Source organism: Mustela lutreola, chromosome 1, assembly GCF_030435805.1.
Source record: "Mustela lutreola isolate mMusLut2 chromosome 1, mMusLut2.pri, whole genome shotgun sequence".
In the NCBI taxonomy this organism is placed as follows: domain Eukaryota; kingdom Metazoa; phylum Chordata; class Mammalia; order Carnivora; family Mustelidae; genus Mustela; species Mustela lutreola.
The window spans coordinates 39161820-39175261 of NC_081290.1; the positions used below are offsets into that span (position 1 = coordinate 39161820).

A 13442-nucleotide genomic window follows, 5' to 3' on the forward strand; every position below is an offset into this window, starting at 1 on the left:
ATTTGTTGGGCTCTTTCTTCCTACCAAAGGCATCATGTCCTGTACTAAAAATCCTCTGCCTATGGACTAAACAATAACTTCTCAAAAAAAACATGTATTTGTGTATTGTACAAACATCTCATCCATGGTATAGTATCCAGAATTTAAATTTTAGAATAGTCTTGCCAGGTAGACAGTCAAATCTCAAGGATAGAGACAATTCCTTTTTTATTATTTTTTTAAGGATTGTATTTATCTATTTGTCAGAAAGAGAGTGAAAGAGTGAGCATGAGCAAGGGGGGCGGCAGACAGAAGGAGAAGCAGGTTCCCTGATGAGCTGGGAACCAGATGCAGGGCTTGATCCCAGGATTCTGGGATCATGACCTGAGCCAAAGGCTGGCATTAGCCAAATGAGCTACCCAGGCATCCCTAGGACAATTCCTTATGTATGTTTGAATCCTATCATTTAGAACATAGTCTAACACTTCAGAGAAGCTCAACATACACTACTAAAGCCACTATTCAAAGTCTCACTGTGTCCATCAGGAGCACACCATTAGGCAAATAAATTAAAATTTGTCAGCTTACTATGGCAGGAGGGAATGCACTTCAGGATCACCATGGAATATGTCAAAAGGGTTTTAGAAAAGGGTGTTTACAGGATTTGGAGGACTAGGTAAGTCATATGAATATATTGAAGAACAGATCAAAGTTCCTTATGAAAAACAGCAAGGTTAGAACTTATACTTAAATAACCTCACAGATTACAGTTACATTAACAATGCTAGGGAATAATAAATTGATTATAAAAATGTTCAAATCCTTACTTTCTTCTTAAACTTTGGCCATATCACTTTGGTAAGTGGGACATTAATAAACATGATAATTCAGGGCTTGAAAAGTATGCCTTGGAAGTTACTTTATTTTTACTGGTAGACTAGGTAAACAAGATATTGTCTAGGTAAACAAGATAGCCAGCTAGATACAAATCCAGGGGAGGATGGAGGTCATCTTAGATCAGGCCATCCCAGATGAATGGTCCCCCAGTCAAGCTGGTGACTGACTGCAGACAAATGAGCAAACCCAACTGAGAGCAGAAGCACTATCCAGATGAGTCGAACCCAAACTGCTGACTCCTAGAATTGTGCTCTAACTAAATGTTTATTGTTTTAAGTTACTAAGGTTTGTAATGGCTTTATGTCTCAAAAGCTAACTGACAAAGCATCAATAAAGATGAGCCAGTTTGGGGAGTCTGTTCATCTCCATTCAAGCGAACAATCATTCATTAACTATGCTTAAGATGTATGTTCAATTCATGAGTTGAAGACTTTTTGTGACTAGCTGCTCACATTGGTTATCTCAAGGTTTGCTCAATCCTTCTGAACTACCCTGAAAAGACTACCCTTTTTTTAATGGATTAGAACCTTCAAATGATACCTTAAACTGAACTACCAGTGAAAAGCCAGTAAAGTAAAAAGAAGCCCTAGCCCTATTCCAGGACTTGTCCTTGTATTGGAAAAATGGAGTTGGGGAGATGAACTGAGTCTCCCACATAGTACAAACTCCATACAAATACACAGTGTCCAAAAAAAAAAAAAAAAAAAGGAAATTTAGAACTGTCTAAGTCTAGCCTCAAAAATATGCTTGGCTATCTGTGTCCATATTTTTTTTTTAAAGTTATGAGAAAACTCAAAAAAAGTAACTCAAAAACTTGTATTATAAATGAAAAATAATTTTGAGTAACTCAATGCAAGTACGGCAGCTTAATTACAAGCATGAGGTGTGTAACATTTTGGTAAACCAGTGGCCCTACTGAAGTTATAAAGCAGTGTTTTAAGTCTGTATTTTGCCATGGCTATAATTTAACAGTTTATAAGCAAAATTAATGTGTTGTGTTTCCCTTTGAAAAATACAGCACATTTTATTCAAAGTGGCTTGCTAGTCCTTTTTGTTGCTGCCAAAAAGACCTGGTAGACACTGACAAGGAAATGGAATATTGTGTGGGCCAAATTTCTGACATTCATTTCCCTCAGACATTAATTTAGTACAAAGGAGAATAATCTGCTGTTCACAAAGAAGAAAAAAAAATACCAACACATTTGAAGCCAAATCCTTTCACTTAAAGGTTATATGACTGAACATAATTTTCTCAGGAGGGAATTTTGTTGTTTGAAATGTCTAAGACAAGAATCATCAGAAGAGAGAGTTGGCTGAATCTTGTCTATTTTAGCTCTTTGGGTAGTTAGGGGCACCAGATAAAGGAGAAAATTCCATCTGTTTGGAATCAGAATCAATTTTTGACACAAGCTGTCAAAAAAAAAAAAAGGCAGAGGAAGAAGCCGAACTACATCAGAGGAATATAACATTGCTAAGCCAGTTTGAAGGAAAATTAGAAATTATACCTGTATTTTTTTTTTTTGTTGTTGTTTTTTTTTTTTTTTGTTTTGTTTTTTTTTTTTGTTTTTTTATTTTTTATTTTTTATAAACATATATTTTTTATATACATATATTTTTATCCCCAGGTCTGTGAATCACCAGGTTTACACACTTCACAGCACTCACCAAATCACATACCCTCCCCAATGTCCATAATCCCACCCCCTTCTCCCCAACCCCCTCCCCCCAAATGGTGCTGGGAAAATTGGACAGCCACATGCAGAAAAATGAAATTGGACCATTTCCTTACACCACACACAAAAATAGACTCAAAATGGATGAAGGACCTCAATGTACGAAAGGAATCCATCAAAATCCTTGAGGAGAACACGGGCAGAAATTATACCTGTATTTAATTAAATGTGGGCCAGAGGAGACAACCAGTTCAGGTCTTTGAAACAAAGTTAGAAATAAATAGACCTTAACCATCAAATATTATCAAAGTGTTTTTTGAAGGTGAATTACAAAGACAAAGGGAGAAAGAGATGCTGAATATTTTTATAATGTAATTTTTAAATTCAATCTATTAAAACTTCTTTCTTTAACTAAAATGTAGAGGTTGAATAAGACTAGAGGCATTTTGAATTAATAACAGAGGTGGTAACAAAGAGCTGTTATAAATTGCTGAGGAAAACTGAATGAAAGACCTAGATTACTTACATTAGAAAATTGTGTGCCTTTTGGGGTACCTGGATGGCTCAATGGGCTAAAGCCTCTGCCTTCAGCTCCAGGTCATGATCCCAGGGTCCTGGGATTAAGCCCCACATTGGGCTCTCTGCTCAGCGGGGAGCCTGGTTCCTCCTCTCTCTCTGCCTTCGTCTCTGCCTACTTATGATCTCCATCTGTCAAATAAATAAATAAAATCTTAAAAAAAAGAAAATTATGTTTTTAATAGTTAAACAGCAAATCCTTATATAATATTGTCCAAAAAAGCAAAATAAATGTGACTTTATAAACAAACACTTTTGTTGAATATACACAAATACATATATGAGATACAGAATTCTGTTATATTAAACTCTTTTGCAATTTCCTTGATACCAGAACAAATGTTCTTATGTTTAAAAAAAGATCTAGTTATATAGATATTTTCTACAGAATTGGGACTTTAGAAGAATACATAACATTTTAATTTTAGGGGGTAAATAAAGTTCTATTCATTACAACCATTCTTTTAAATCCAAAGTACGAAAGGGAGAGTACTGAAACATGTACCCTTGAGCTAAAGTAATTGGATTCAAATCTTCTGCCTGCCAATTTAGCCACATGTCTTGGGCCTTCTAAACCTTAACCAAGTGAAAAGATCTACCTTATCTCACAGGCTGGTTGCAAGAATTAAATGTGACGATATGGACATTGGGGAAGGTATGTGCTTTGGTGAGTGCTGTGAAGTGTGTAAACCTGGTGAGTCACAGACCTGTACCCCTGGGGATAAAAATATATGTTTATTAAAAAAAAATGTTTAGCATAATGCCTTTTTAAAAAATAAAGCACTAATATATGATGATAAATACCATTTACTATTTATTCCAATGAAAACAATATGAGTTTCAAAAACCTCCTATCAATGGAGGAACTGTTATAATTCTGATTTATATAGTCATTTTAGAATAACAGAAAAAAAAAACCCTTCTGGGCATTTCAATCAACTTCTCAGATTCTCAATAGGACTGCCTTTGAAAGACATATAATTTGACAATGAAATTATATCTATTCCCTCAAATACAAAATATTTATTAAGCAGCTAATGTGTGCCAGGTACTCCCTAAGTACTAGTTATGCCACAAGGAACAAAACAAAACTCTATATTCTCTATATTCTCATAGAGTATATATTTTAGTGGGAGAAGATACATAAACCAGAAATTAGGTAAATACATATCATGTCAGATATTGATAAATACTGCAAATGTAAATAAAGCAGAAATGGGAAATAAAGGCAGCTGGGAGGGTGATTCTAGTTTAAAATAAAGTAAAATAAGATAAAATAACTAAGATAATCAATGAAAATAATTTAAAAATTTCAGAAAGACTAGAAAAGACATTTGAGCAAAAAATAGAAAAGGTGAGGAGAAGGTGGGGCAGTAAGCCATGAGATGGGGAAGTACTCCCCACATACACGATACACCAAGTAGACTGGATGTGGGTATAAAAGAAAAAGAGCAATAGAAAAGATTTCAAAGGTTTTGACCTAAGCAACTAGAAGAATGGTAGAAGGAGGATGTGAAAACATTGACGGATCATTATGTTTGGGATTAATACTAAATATTAGGCCTCGAGGTGAACATTAAATGGATTATTAAAGATCCAAGTGGAGATATTAGAAATGCATCCAAAATAAATGGAAAAGTCAGGGAAAATTTTAGGTTGAGAATAAAAATTTGAGAGAAACATATATAGCTAGATAGTTAAGTAGGTAGTTAGAAAAAATATTTTAAGTGATCCCTGTCTTTAAATATTTCATTTTTACCTTGTTTTTCATTGAAATCTTTCAAATTCTTGAAAACTCAAGACATATCTTTCAATTCTTTGGGAGCTTTCTGTGTCACAGAGTAGTCTGAATTAAGTTTTCCTCTTAGATATAGTATTTGCACATCTCTCTGTCATTACAATATTACTCTATATTATAATTAGCTTTTTATTTGGTCTTTTCACTCCAGTAGACTGAGAGTTCCCAAAAGGAAGAACTTACATCTCAATCCTCCTTGCAGGCCAGTGCCTAAAGAAGGTATCTGATAGATAACTGGTATTCAATTCAAGACTGAATATAGTAGTATTTTACAAATAGAAAAAGATTTTCATGAGATTTAATCAGTTAAATATGCAAAACTGGTAAAAGGGGGCTCAACTTTGTACAATGGTAAAGGGTATGAAATCTTTTCTAAACAATATGAAATTCTACAGAATTTTGAGCAAGCATTTTAGATTTTACAAGCCAATTCTTATGGTTTGGTTGAGGATGGACTGAAGGGAACACAAGGTAATAATTTACTTGGAGAGATAGCTGAAATTGCCAAAAGGATATGGACGCTGTGACACTGGGGATATAGTTCTATATCCCAGCAGAAAAGAATCTGCAGAACGATGTAGTTAGCCATTAAAGCATTTACTTTGGGACATTTTAGAATGAGAAAAATTGGCCAGGGACTGATTTACATAAAATAATTTAAATGCTATGCAAAAATAAGTTTAAATAGAGCTCAAGGAATATAACAAAAAGAGTCTCCACAGATAGAAGAGAATGACCAAAAGAAAGTTTTAGCACAAAAGGAAGATAGTTTCAAGGAGAAAGAAGTGAACTAATTCTCAGACAGATGAAAACATAAAGACACAAATTATTGAAATTTGGGAATAAGTTGGTCACTGGAAGTCTTAGAAAGAAGATCTCCTTTTTTTTTTTTTTTAAGATTTTATTTATTTATTTGAAAGAGAGACAGAGAAAGTGTGCAGGAGTAGTCGGTGAGGGGTCAGGGTAGAGGAAGAAGCAGACTTCACACTGAGCAGAGAGCCCCACACACAATTATCCAAGCCAAGACCCTGAGATCATGACCTGAGCCAAAGTCAAACGCTTAATGTCCTGAACCACCCAGATGCTCCAAGAAAATTTTTATAGTAATAAATTGAGGGTGAATGGGAAGATTTAGAAAGAAAAAAAAACAAACAAACAGAATTTGAATATGGCACACCATTACAATGACAAGGAAAAGAGAGATGGATGTGATATTAACTGAGGGAACGGGGCTTAATTAAAGTTTCTGGATTTTTTTTTTTTTTTTTTTTTTGGTCTATTTAATGATGGGAGCAATATGAGCAGGTGCATTTTCCAAAGGGATTGATCTGTCAGAATCATTTGATACTGTTTTGGATGCTATATTACATTCAGTGACAAAAATAAAAATGTTCATAATTATACTTTACCTGAATTTTGGGCTTCCTCTGGGAAATGAGTAACTCATTTCTGCCATTACCATATGTGGAGGAAACTTCAAAATTTGATGTTTCTGAAATAATTGTCTCTATGTCTCTGGGAATCTGGAATGATACTTGTTTGGATTAATGGGGCATCTGCTTTGTAGTTAATTCTATGTATTATTTTTCATGACTCCCTAGATAAAACCTGCATTTTTTATACTAAGGTGGTTAATAATGCAAGGAAATACTTCTTGGAACTTAAGAAAAGCAAAATTTTATTTCAAATGTTTTAATACTCTGTAATCCATAAAATAGTTTCAAAACAAACTCTTTAGAAGTGTATAATCCATTAATCAGACTAATTAGTCTATTGTAGCCAAGGGCTATTCCAGAGCAATATCCGTCTAGCTGTGTGTGCAATCCCTGTAGCTACTTTGAGTACTTCTGATATAGTAGCTTAAACAAATCCCTTCTCACAAATATTTATGTATGTTCAGATGTTCTAAGAGTTTACAAAACAAAACAAAACAAAAAATCCCTCTGACTAGTCAAACTAAAATATAAAGCTAATGTAAATGCACTCCCCCAAATTATTAGTATGACAAAGGCTATTCTAATAATAAGACAAAAGATACTCTCTTATCCTATATTTACATACAACATAGCCATTAAGGCTGAATAAACAATAAAATCAGGTCTGTGTTGTATATGAGTCTGTGTGCTAAAGTAAATAATAATTGTGATTTATAACATTCACCAGTTTCTAAGGAGTTGGTACTAGGAATGAGAGAATTCTTCCTTTTGCTGGAATTTAGTGGTAACCATGAATATGCAGGTTTTTAAGGAGATTTTGGAGTATAATAGATTTCTCTGTCTAACAAATCCAGGAAACAACTGAGTTTGCAGTGGGAGAATTTAAGGCAAAGTATATGGCTACTGAGAGAAATATTGACTATTGAATTGAGAAGGGGTCAAGAAGACAGGAAATTTTGATCCATAATGCAGCCATGAGAATTTGGATTGGCAATGCCACCTGGGAAATGGGAATCAAGATTCTGAGTACTTGGAAAATAGGAAGTGACAGAGGTCCATCTGCTGCCATATATGATACCATGACAGACTTTGGAATGGATAGAAAGTAGAACAGGTATGTAGATATATTCACACACTTTTTTAAAGATGTTATTTATCTATCTATCTATCTATTTATTTATTTATTTATTTGAAAGCAACAAAGTTAACCAGCAGGAAGAGGGATGGAGAGGGAGAAGCAGGTTCTCCTCTGAGCAGGGAGTCTGATGAGGGGCTTGATCCCAGGAGTCTGGGATCATGCATGACCTGAGCTGGAAGCAGATGCTTAACTGACTGAGCCACCCAGGTGCCCCAAAATACAATTTTTTGAAAGTGTGCACTTTATTCAAATTATACCATTTGAAGGCTGACAGTGAACAAGTCCTATAATTGTACATCATTTTCAATTTATAAAGATGTGGCTTATTTGTCTCTTGCTCTGTTAATGAGACTATCATTAAGATGGAATCCAGGGCAAGTATGAAGTAAGTCATGGCTTCCCCCTGGGTTTTGCATTCTTTATTAGTGTACCAGAGCATTTGAAACAAATGTAAATAACACGTGCCTGAATTACAGGAGACTGACAATGAGGCCCTGCTTCTTCTAGGCTTTATTTTGAAATTGTCATTCCTATTTTTCCTATGTTAGATTTTCGAAATGAATATAAGTACTCTATAATTTTAGTTCATATATATTTTTAGTGTTCATATATAATTTTATTCATCTAAAATATCGTTTACCAGAGGGGCACCTGGGTGGCTCAGTGGGTTAAAGCCTCTGCCTTCAGCTCAGGTCATGATCCCAGGGTCCTTGGATCGAGCCCCGCATCGGGCTCTCTGCTCCGAGGGGAGTCTGCTTCCCTCTCTCTCTGCCTGCCTCTCTGCCTACTTGTGATCTCTCTGTCAAATAAATAAATAAAATATTTAAAAAAAATAAAAAATAAAAAAATAAATAAAATAAAATATCATTTACCAGAGCTCCTTTCTACCTGGTAGATGGGGTGTTGCCTTGTCACTGAATAAAGCCAACAGGATCTTTAAAATTTGTCTTGTACTTCCTGTGTACTATGTCGAATTTTGTAATGATATTCACATTTCTTCTCATTAGACTCTATAGTCTATGAGGGATGTTTTTCTCTCTCTGGTATCTCATTAACAATCAAACCACCTATAACTATAATTACTACTTAATAAGTATTTATAGATTAAATGGACAAAGAATTATATTAAATACCCATAAATGAATTCTTTTGATAAGGGATTCTACTTTTCTATGATACCAAAAGAAAGTTTTGTCTTTCCTTAAAACTTATCTAAGCAAATATTTTATATGAAACATTTTACTATAACAAATCATGAAAAAAGTGTAAATATTAATGATAATAATACTTCATATCAATTGGGAATAAACTTTGTATCAGTCTCTGTATTATTATTCTCTACAACCCTATGATGTAAGTTCTATTTATGTCTTCATATCCAGGTGACATATGAGACATTTATTTATTTATTTTTAAGGATTTGATTTATTTATTTGCCAGAGAGAGAGAGTGAGCGAGCGAGCGAGCACAGGCAGGCAGAGTGGCAGCCGAGGCAGAGGGAGAAGCGGGCTCCCCACCGAGCATGTAGCCCAATGTGGGACTTGATCCCAGGACACTGGGATCATGACCTGAGCCGAAGGCAGCGGCTTAACCAACTGAGCGACCCAGGCATCCCCATATGAGACATTTAAACAGACAAACTGCACAATACCACCTGACTAGTGACTGGCAGAAGAGATATATAATCCCTGGAAGTTTACTTCTGAATAATTCTAGCCCCTTGTGATTTTCCCCTAAGGAGTTCAAAATGTTTAATACGTAATGGTGTATTTATCCTAGAAAAGTGTGAAAATACTATTCATTAGCTCATGCGACAACTGTTTGTAGACCATGTGTTAAATGTACATGCTGTGTTACCCACTAGATATAAGCACCATCAAAAATAGATGGGCTCTGCCCCTGAAGTTGCCTGTCCAGGACCAGAGCCAGTGTAACATGATGACCAACATTGTTTGTTGGCTCTGGAAAAGCTAGCCCAAGTCCATCACTCAGTTCCATGATCTTGGGCTAATAAGTTAGCCTCGCCCTCCCTTGGTTTTCTCATTCACTAAAATGATCACTCTGTGGGATTAAGTGACTTAATATAAAATGTCTAGTACAGGGAATTTCAGATAGCAAACACTGACTTCCCTTTGGTAGGAGGCTCAGTGCTAACCAATTTAGGTGCTCTCAAATAAAAGAGCGAAGTTGTATATGAGCATTGACTGAATAACCTATCCTGGTCTCAGGATAAAGGTGGCAAAGAGCAACATCTATGGGGTGAAAAACTAGTCCAGGAAAGCCAGCCTATGCCTGCCATGAGATAAAATGTGTTACTGTGACTATGACCATAAAAAAGAGAGCAAGATTTCAAATGAGAAAGGAATAAATTCTCTAGGGAATCCTTGAACAATAGATGACCTTAGACCAACACATTTCAGAAAGGTATTCAATCAAGAGTTGACCTTTCCCTTGAGTCCACACCAGTATGAAACTTTGAGGTTAAATAAAAAATGGAGAGATAAATGCAAGTAACATCCTGTTCTAAAACTCTCCAGATAATAGACCTTCCGTACCTGGTTATAGCTATATCAATTTATTTTCCTGTCTATTTCAGTTTTAAAGTTATTATATAAACCAAAAATAAGAGAACAAAAAGATACTATACAAAAACAAGAGAGTAAACAAGGCAAAAACTACAAAAAAACTTTTATTCTTCATTTTCATATTGTTTCCATTATCTAAAGAAATTAAGATCTGTTGATTATGTGCTCTGTCCTGCCAAAAGATTTTTATCAGTTCAGCTGATATCCATAAACATACTGATGCCCATACTATCATTTTATAAAGATAAAGAAAAATTATATTTATGTTATTGTAACCTATTATAAAATAAAAACTAATTCTATAGAAACTCATTATACAAAGGATACCAATTCACTCATAACCTGGCTATTCCAAGATTGTTGGAAGAATTGTCAAATGTGTACATAGTAACTGAGACATATTTCCTGACATTTATGTTTCTCTATGACTTTAGAAAAATTGTTAACTTAGGTCCAAGTCAGAAACTCCTTTTTAAACACTTAAGTTTAGGCACATGGATAATATTCAGATTATTTAATAATCAGTACTGTAATATGAATATGTGAGTCAAAATATATGTGATAATTATAAAATATCCTCTTTTGTTATTGAAGTCATTTAAATTGTGTATTTAAAAAGTATTTAACATGTGACTTAACTTGTAGCACAAATTAATCAGTTAATTCTAATAATTTCCAATCATTATCAATTTATAGAAGTTGTATGTGACCTTTTGCTGTGATAGAGCTATTACTATGCAGTGATATAAGGAGCCATATTAATCCTTTCCGAGACTTCTCCATGAAATGACATCATTAGTGAGTGAGTATTTGGTAGCAGACTGAAGTCACTGCCTCCCATCTTATCCTCTTATTTCTGTCCATTCTGTCCTTCTTGTCTCATGACAGATTTTCTCCACCATCTGTCATGACTTTATTATCTGGACACAGGTCACACTTGTCCTAAGCGTGAAGTGAACTCAGACCACATGCGGTAGTAGGGTGAGCACTAGAGTGAGGTACATGGAAATATACTGAGCTAGTTCCTGGATCCAGGAGTTTGACTCTTTTTAGCCTGATTCTATTAAGGGAGTGTTAAATGACTATGCTCCTTGCATAGACCATTCAGTAAACAATTGGTTAAACACAGAGGGACAGCTGTTGGCTGAGGTCCCCTATTAAACCAGAGTAAAAAAAGAGGAAACCAAAGAAAGTTTAAGCAGTGATTACTGACAGATTGTCAATACTCAAAAGCTGTTTTAAGCTAATTGTTCCAGGACACATAGAAGACCCAGCAGGGGAAGGGCAGCTAGGGAGCTGGCAAGAGTCTCCTTGGCCTTGTAGGAAGATGGGGTCATAGTGTCATACCATCAAGACATGTTGGGGTGTGTACCCTGAAATAGGTTAAATGGACAGTTTCCCTCCCTAAAGACTTTATCACAAGGAGCCAACATGGCCCCCTTTTCCCATGCCAACCACCATAAATGGATTGTTTCAAAACACAAAGAACTGCAAACCTTTCTAAGGAATGGATAATGTCCACACAACAGATTTCTAACATTCTTCAGTTCTTTGAAATCAGGGCCTGATCCCAGACAGGATTAGGCATTTCTTTGTGTGTATGTGTATTTGTAGGGCTGGGGAGGGATGCACAATAAGTCTTCCTCAGCTCTGTAGAACAGCTTCTTTCCTCATCCAAGACCTTCTAAACTCTAAATTTAGAAACTTGTCATATGCATCTGAAATAATTAAAATATCTGTATCAACCTTACTCTACCTGCAACAGACATACACGCCAAAACCTGTGCTCCATTTTCCAAACTTGAACTGCAGAGAGGTTCTGTATGTTAGAAAAATCATATATACTAGAATGTGTATTATTAAATAATTTTACCATTCATTGTGCTTACTATTATACTATTCACCAACTATGACACATGTACAGTAGCTCAGTATTTTAATACTCACTGCACTTGTGGCTGTGCAAATTGACTCTCCCATAGACCTCATATTAATTCTATTTTGTTTGGCTTATGTTCAGGGCTCCCTATTTGTTTCAGTCTCAGAATAATACTAAAGTAGTTGTTAAAAGTTATGTCTCTGTTGGTAGTTTGGCCCATTATTGCCATATACTTTGTAATTAAAGATGATGCTATTAAAGATGCTTGATATTTCCTGCCTTGTACTTGCTTCATCAGCAGAATACATGTTTGACCTAACTATAATAATTCTATCCTTGCTAAATTGTGTTTCAAATAATTGAAAACATATGTATTTAAGAGGTGACAAGAATTAACTTTATTCTCCAGAAACATCTTAATTTAATTGCTTTTAAGACCCTTTTCTCATTGGACATATTAAGTTATTTTACGTAATTGCTGTTACAGAGATTCAGCTTCCTTTTAGCATATACTGATAGATTTTCATGTTTCCTCTATATGACATCTTTTATCACTGTTATCTGTATCATCATTTATCACTGAAAATTGAAGAAATACAACTCTGTTTTGGAATTTGTAGAAGTTAAATATTAACTATGTTTTATAATTGTGTTAGGAGATATGAAAAAGACATAAAAAGCATAGAATTTCAAAATGTTAATTCTAGTTTAGTAGCTTAAATGAATTTTATTGAGAATAAACATGTTTATAAATTATATATATATGTATATGTATATGTATATATAGGTGTGTATGTGTGTGTGTGTGTGTGTATACACCAAACACATATATGTTTGCATGAAAGATGGCTTTTAAATATTAGACTTAGAAGTTAAATATTAGGCTTGTGATTAAAGACTATTTGAAATTTTTGAGAAGTTTCACCGTAGGAAACCACTGAATAAAATACTGTGTGTACATGTCTGTTTTAAAGTTCAAAGTTAAACTGGCTTAACTCTGTAAATATATGTCTGAGATTTGTTGATGAAAAACATGCTGATCCTAGTAAGAAATGCTTTTTAAAATTTCCTAACTATGTTAACTAGTGAAAGAGTGAAATGAGGGTATTAATATGGCCTTTCCAACAACATGAAGTTTTGATTTTATCCTGAGGGAAATGTGGGGTCACCGATGGGTTTTGATTCTCACATCATTCATATCTCTGCCAAATGTCATTTCCTCAGAGGCATCTTCCCTGACCACATGATCTCAAAAGAAAAATCCTGTAGTTCATCTTCTTGTCCTCCTTTGTTTTCCTTCATAGCACCGTTACTGCCTACCATTAATTGTTTTTATCTATGTTTTATACCTGCTTGCTTAATATCTAACTTTTCCACTTTCCCATTAGAATTTAATCTTCATATCACCAAGAAATTTATTTTCTTATTTTTGTTGTTATTATTATTCATTCCTATATTCCCAGAGCCTATAGCAGTCACTG

The 13442-nt window shown here is 34.6% G+C and overlaps 1 protein-coding gene across 1 annotated transcript in view; it reads left to right on the plus strand.

Moving 5' to 3' along the window:
* The first annotated feature begins 599 nt into the window (after positions 1 to 599).
* The window catches only part of LOC131807807 (serpin B6-like), a 74447-nt gene continuing 61604 nt past the window's right edge, over positions 600 to 13442 (plus strand). Inside the window, 1 exon segment of the mRNA XM_059133860.1 lies at positions 600 to 655. Within this exon segment, the coding sequence (XP_058989843.1) occupies positions 600 to 655 (56 nt within the window).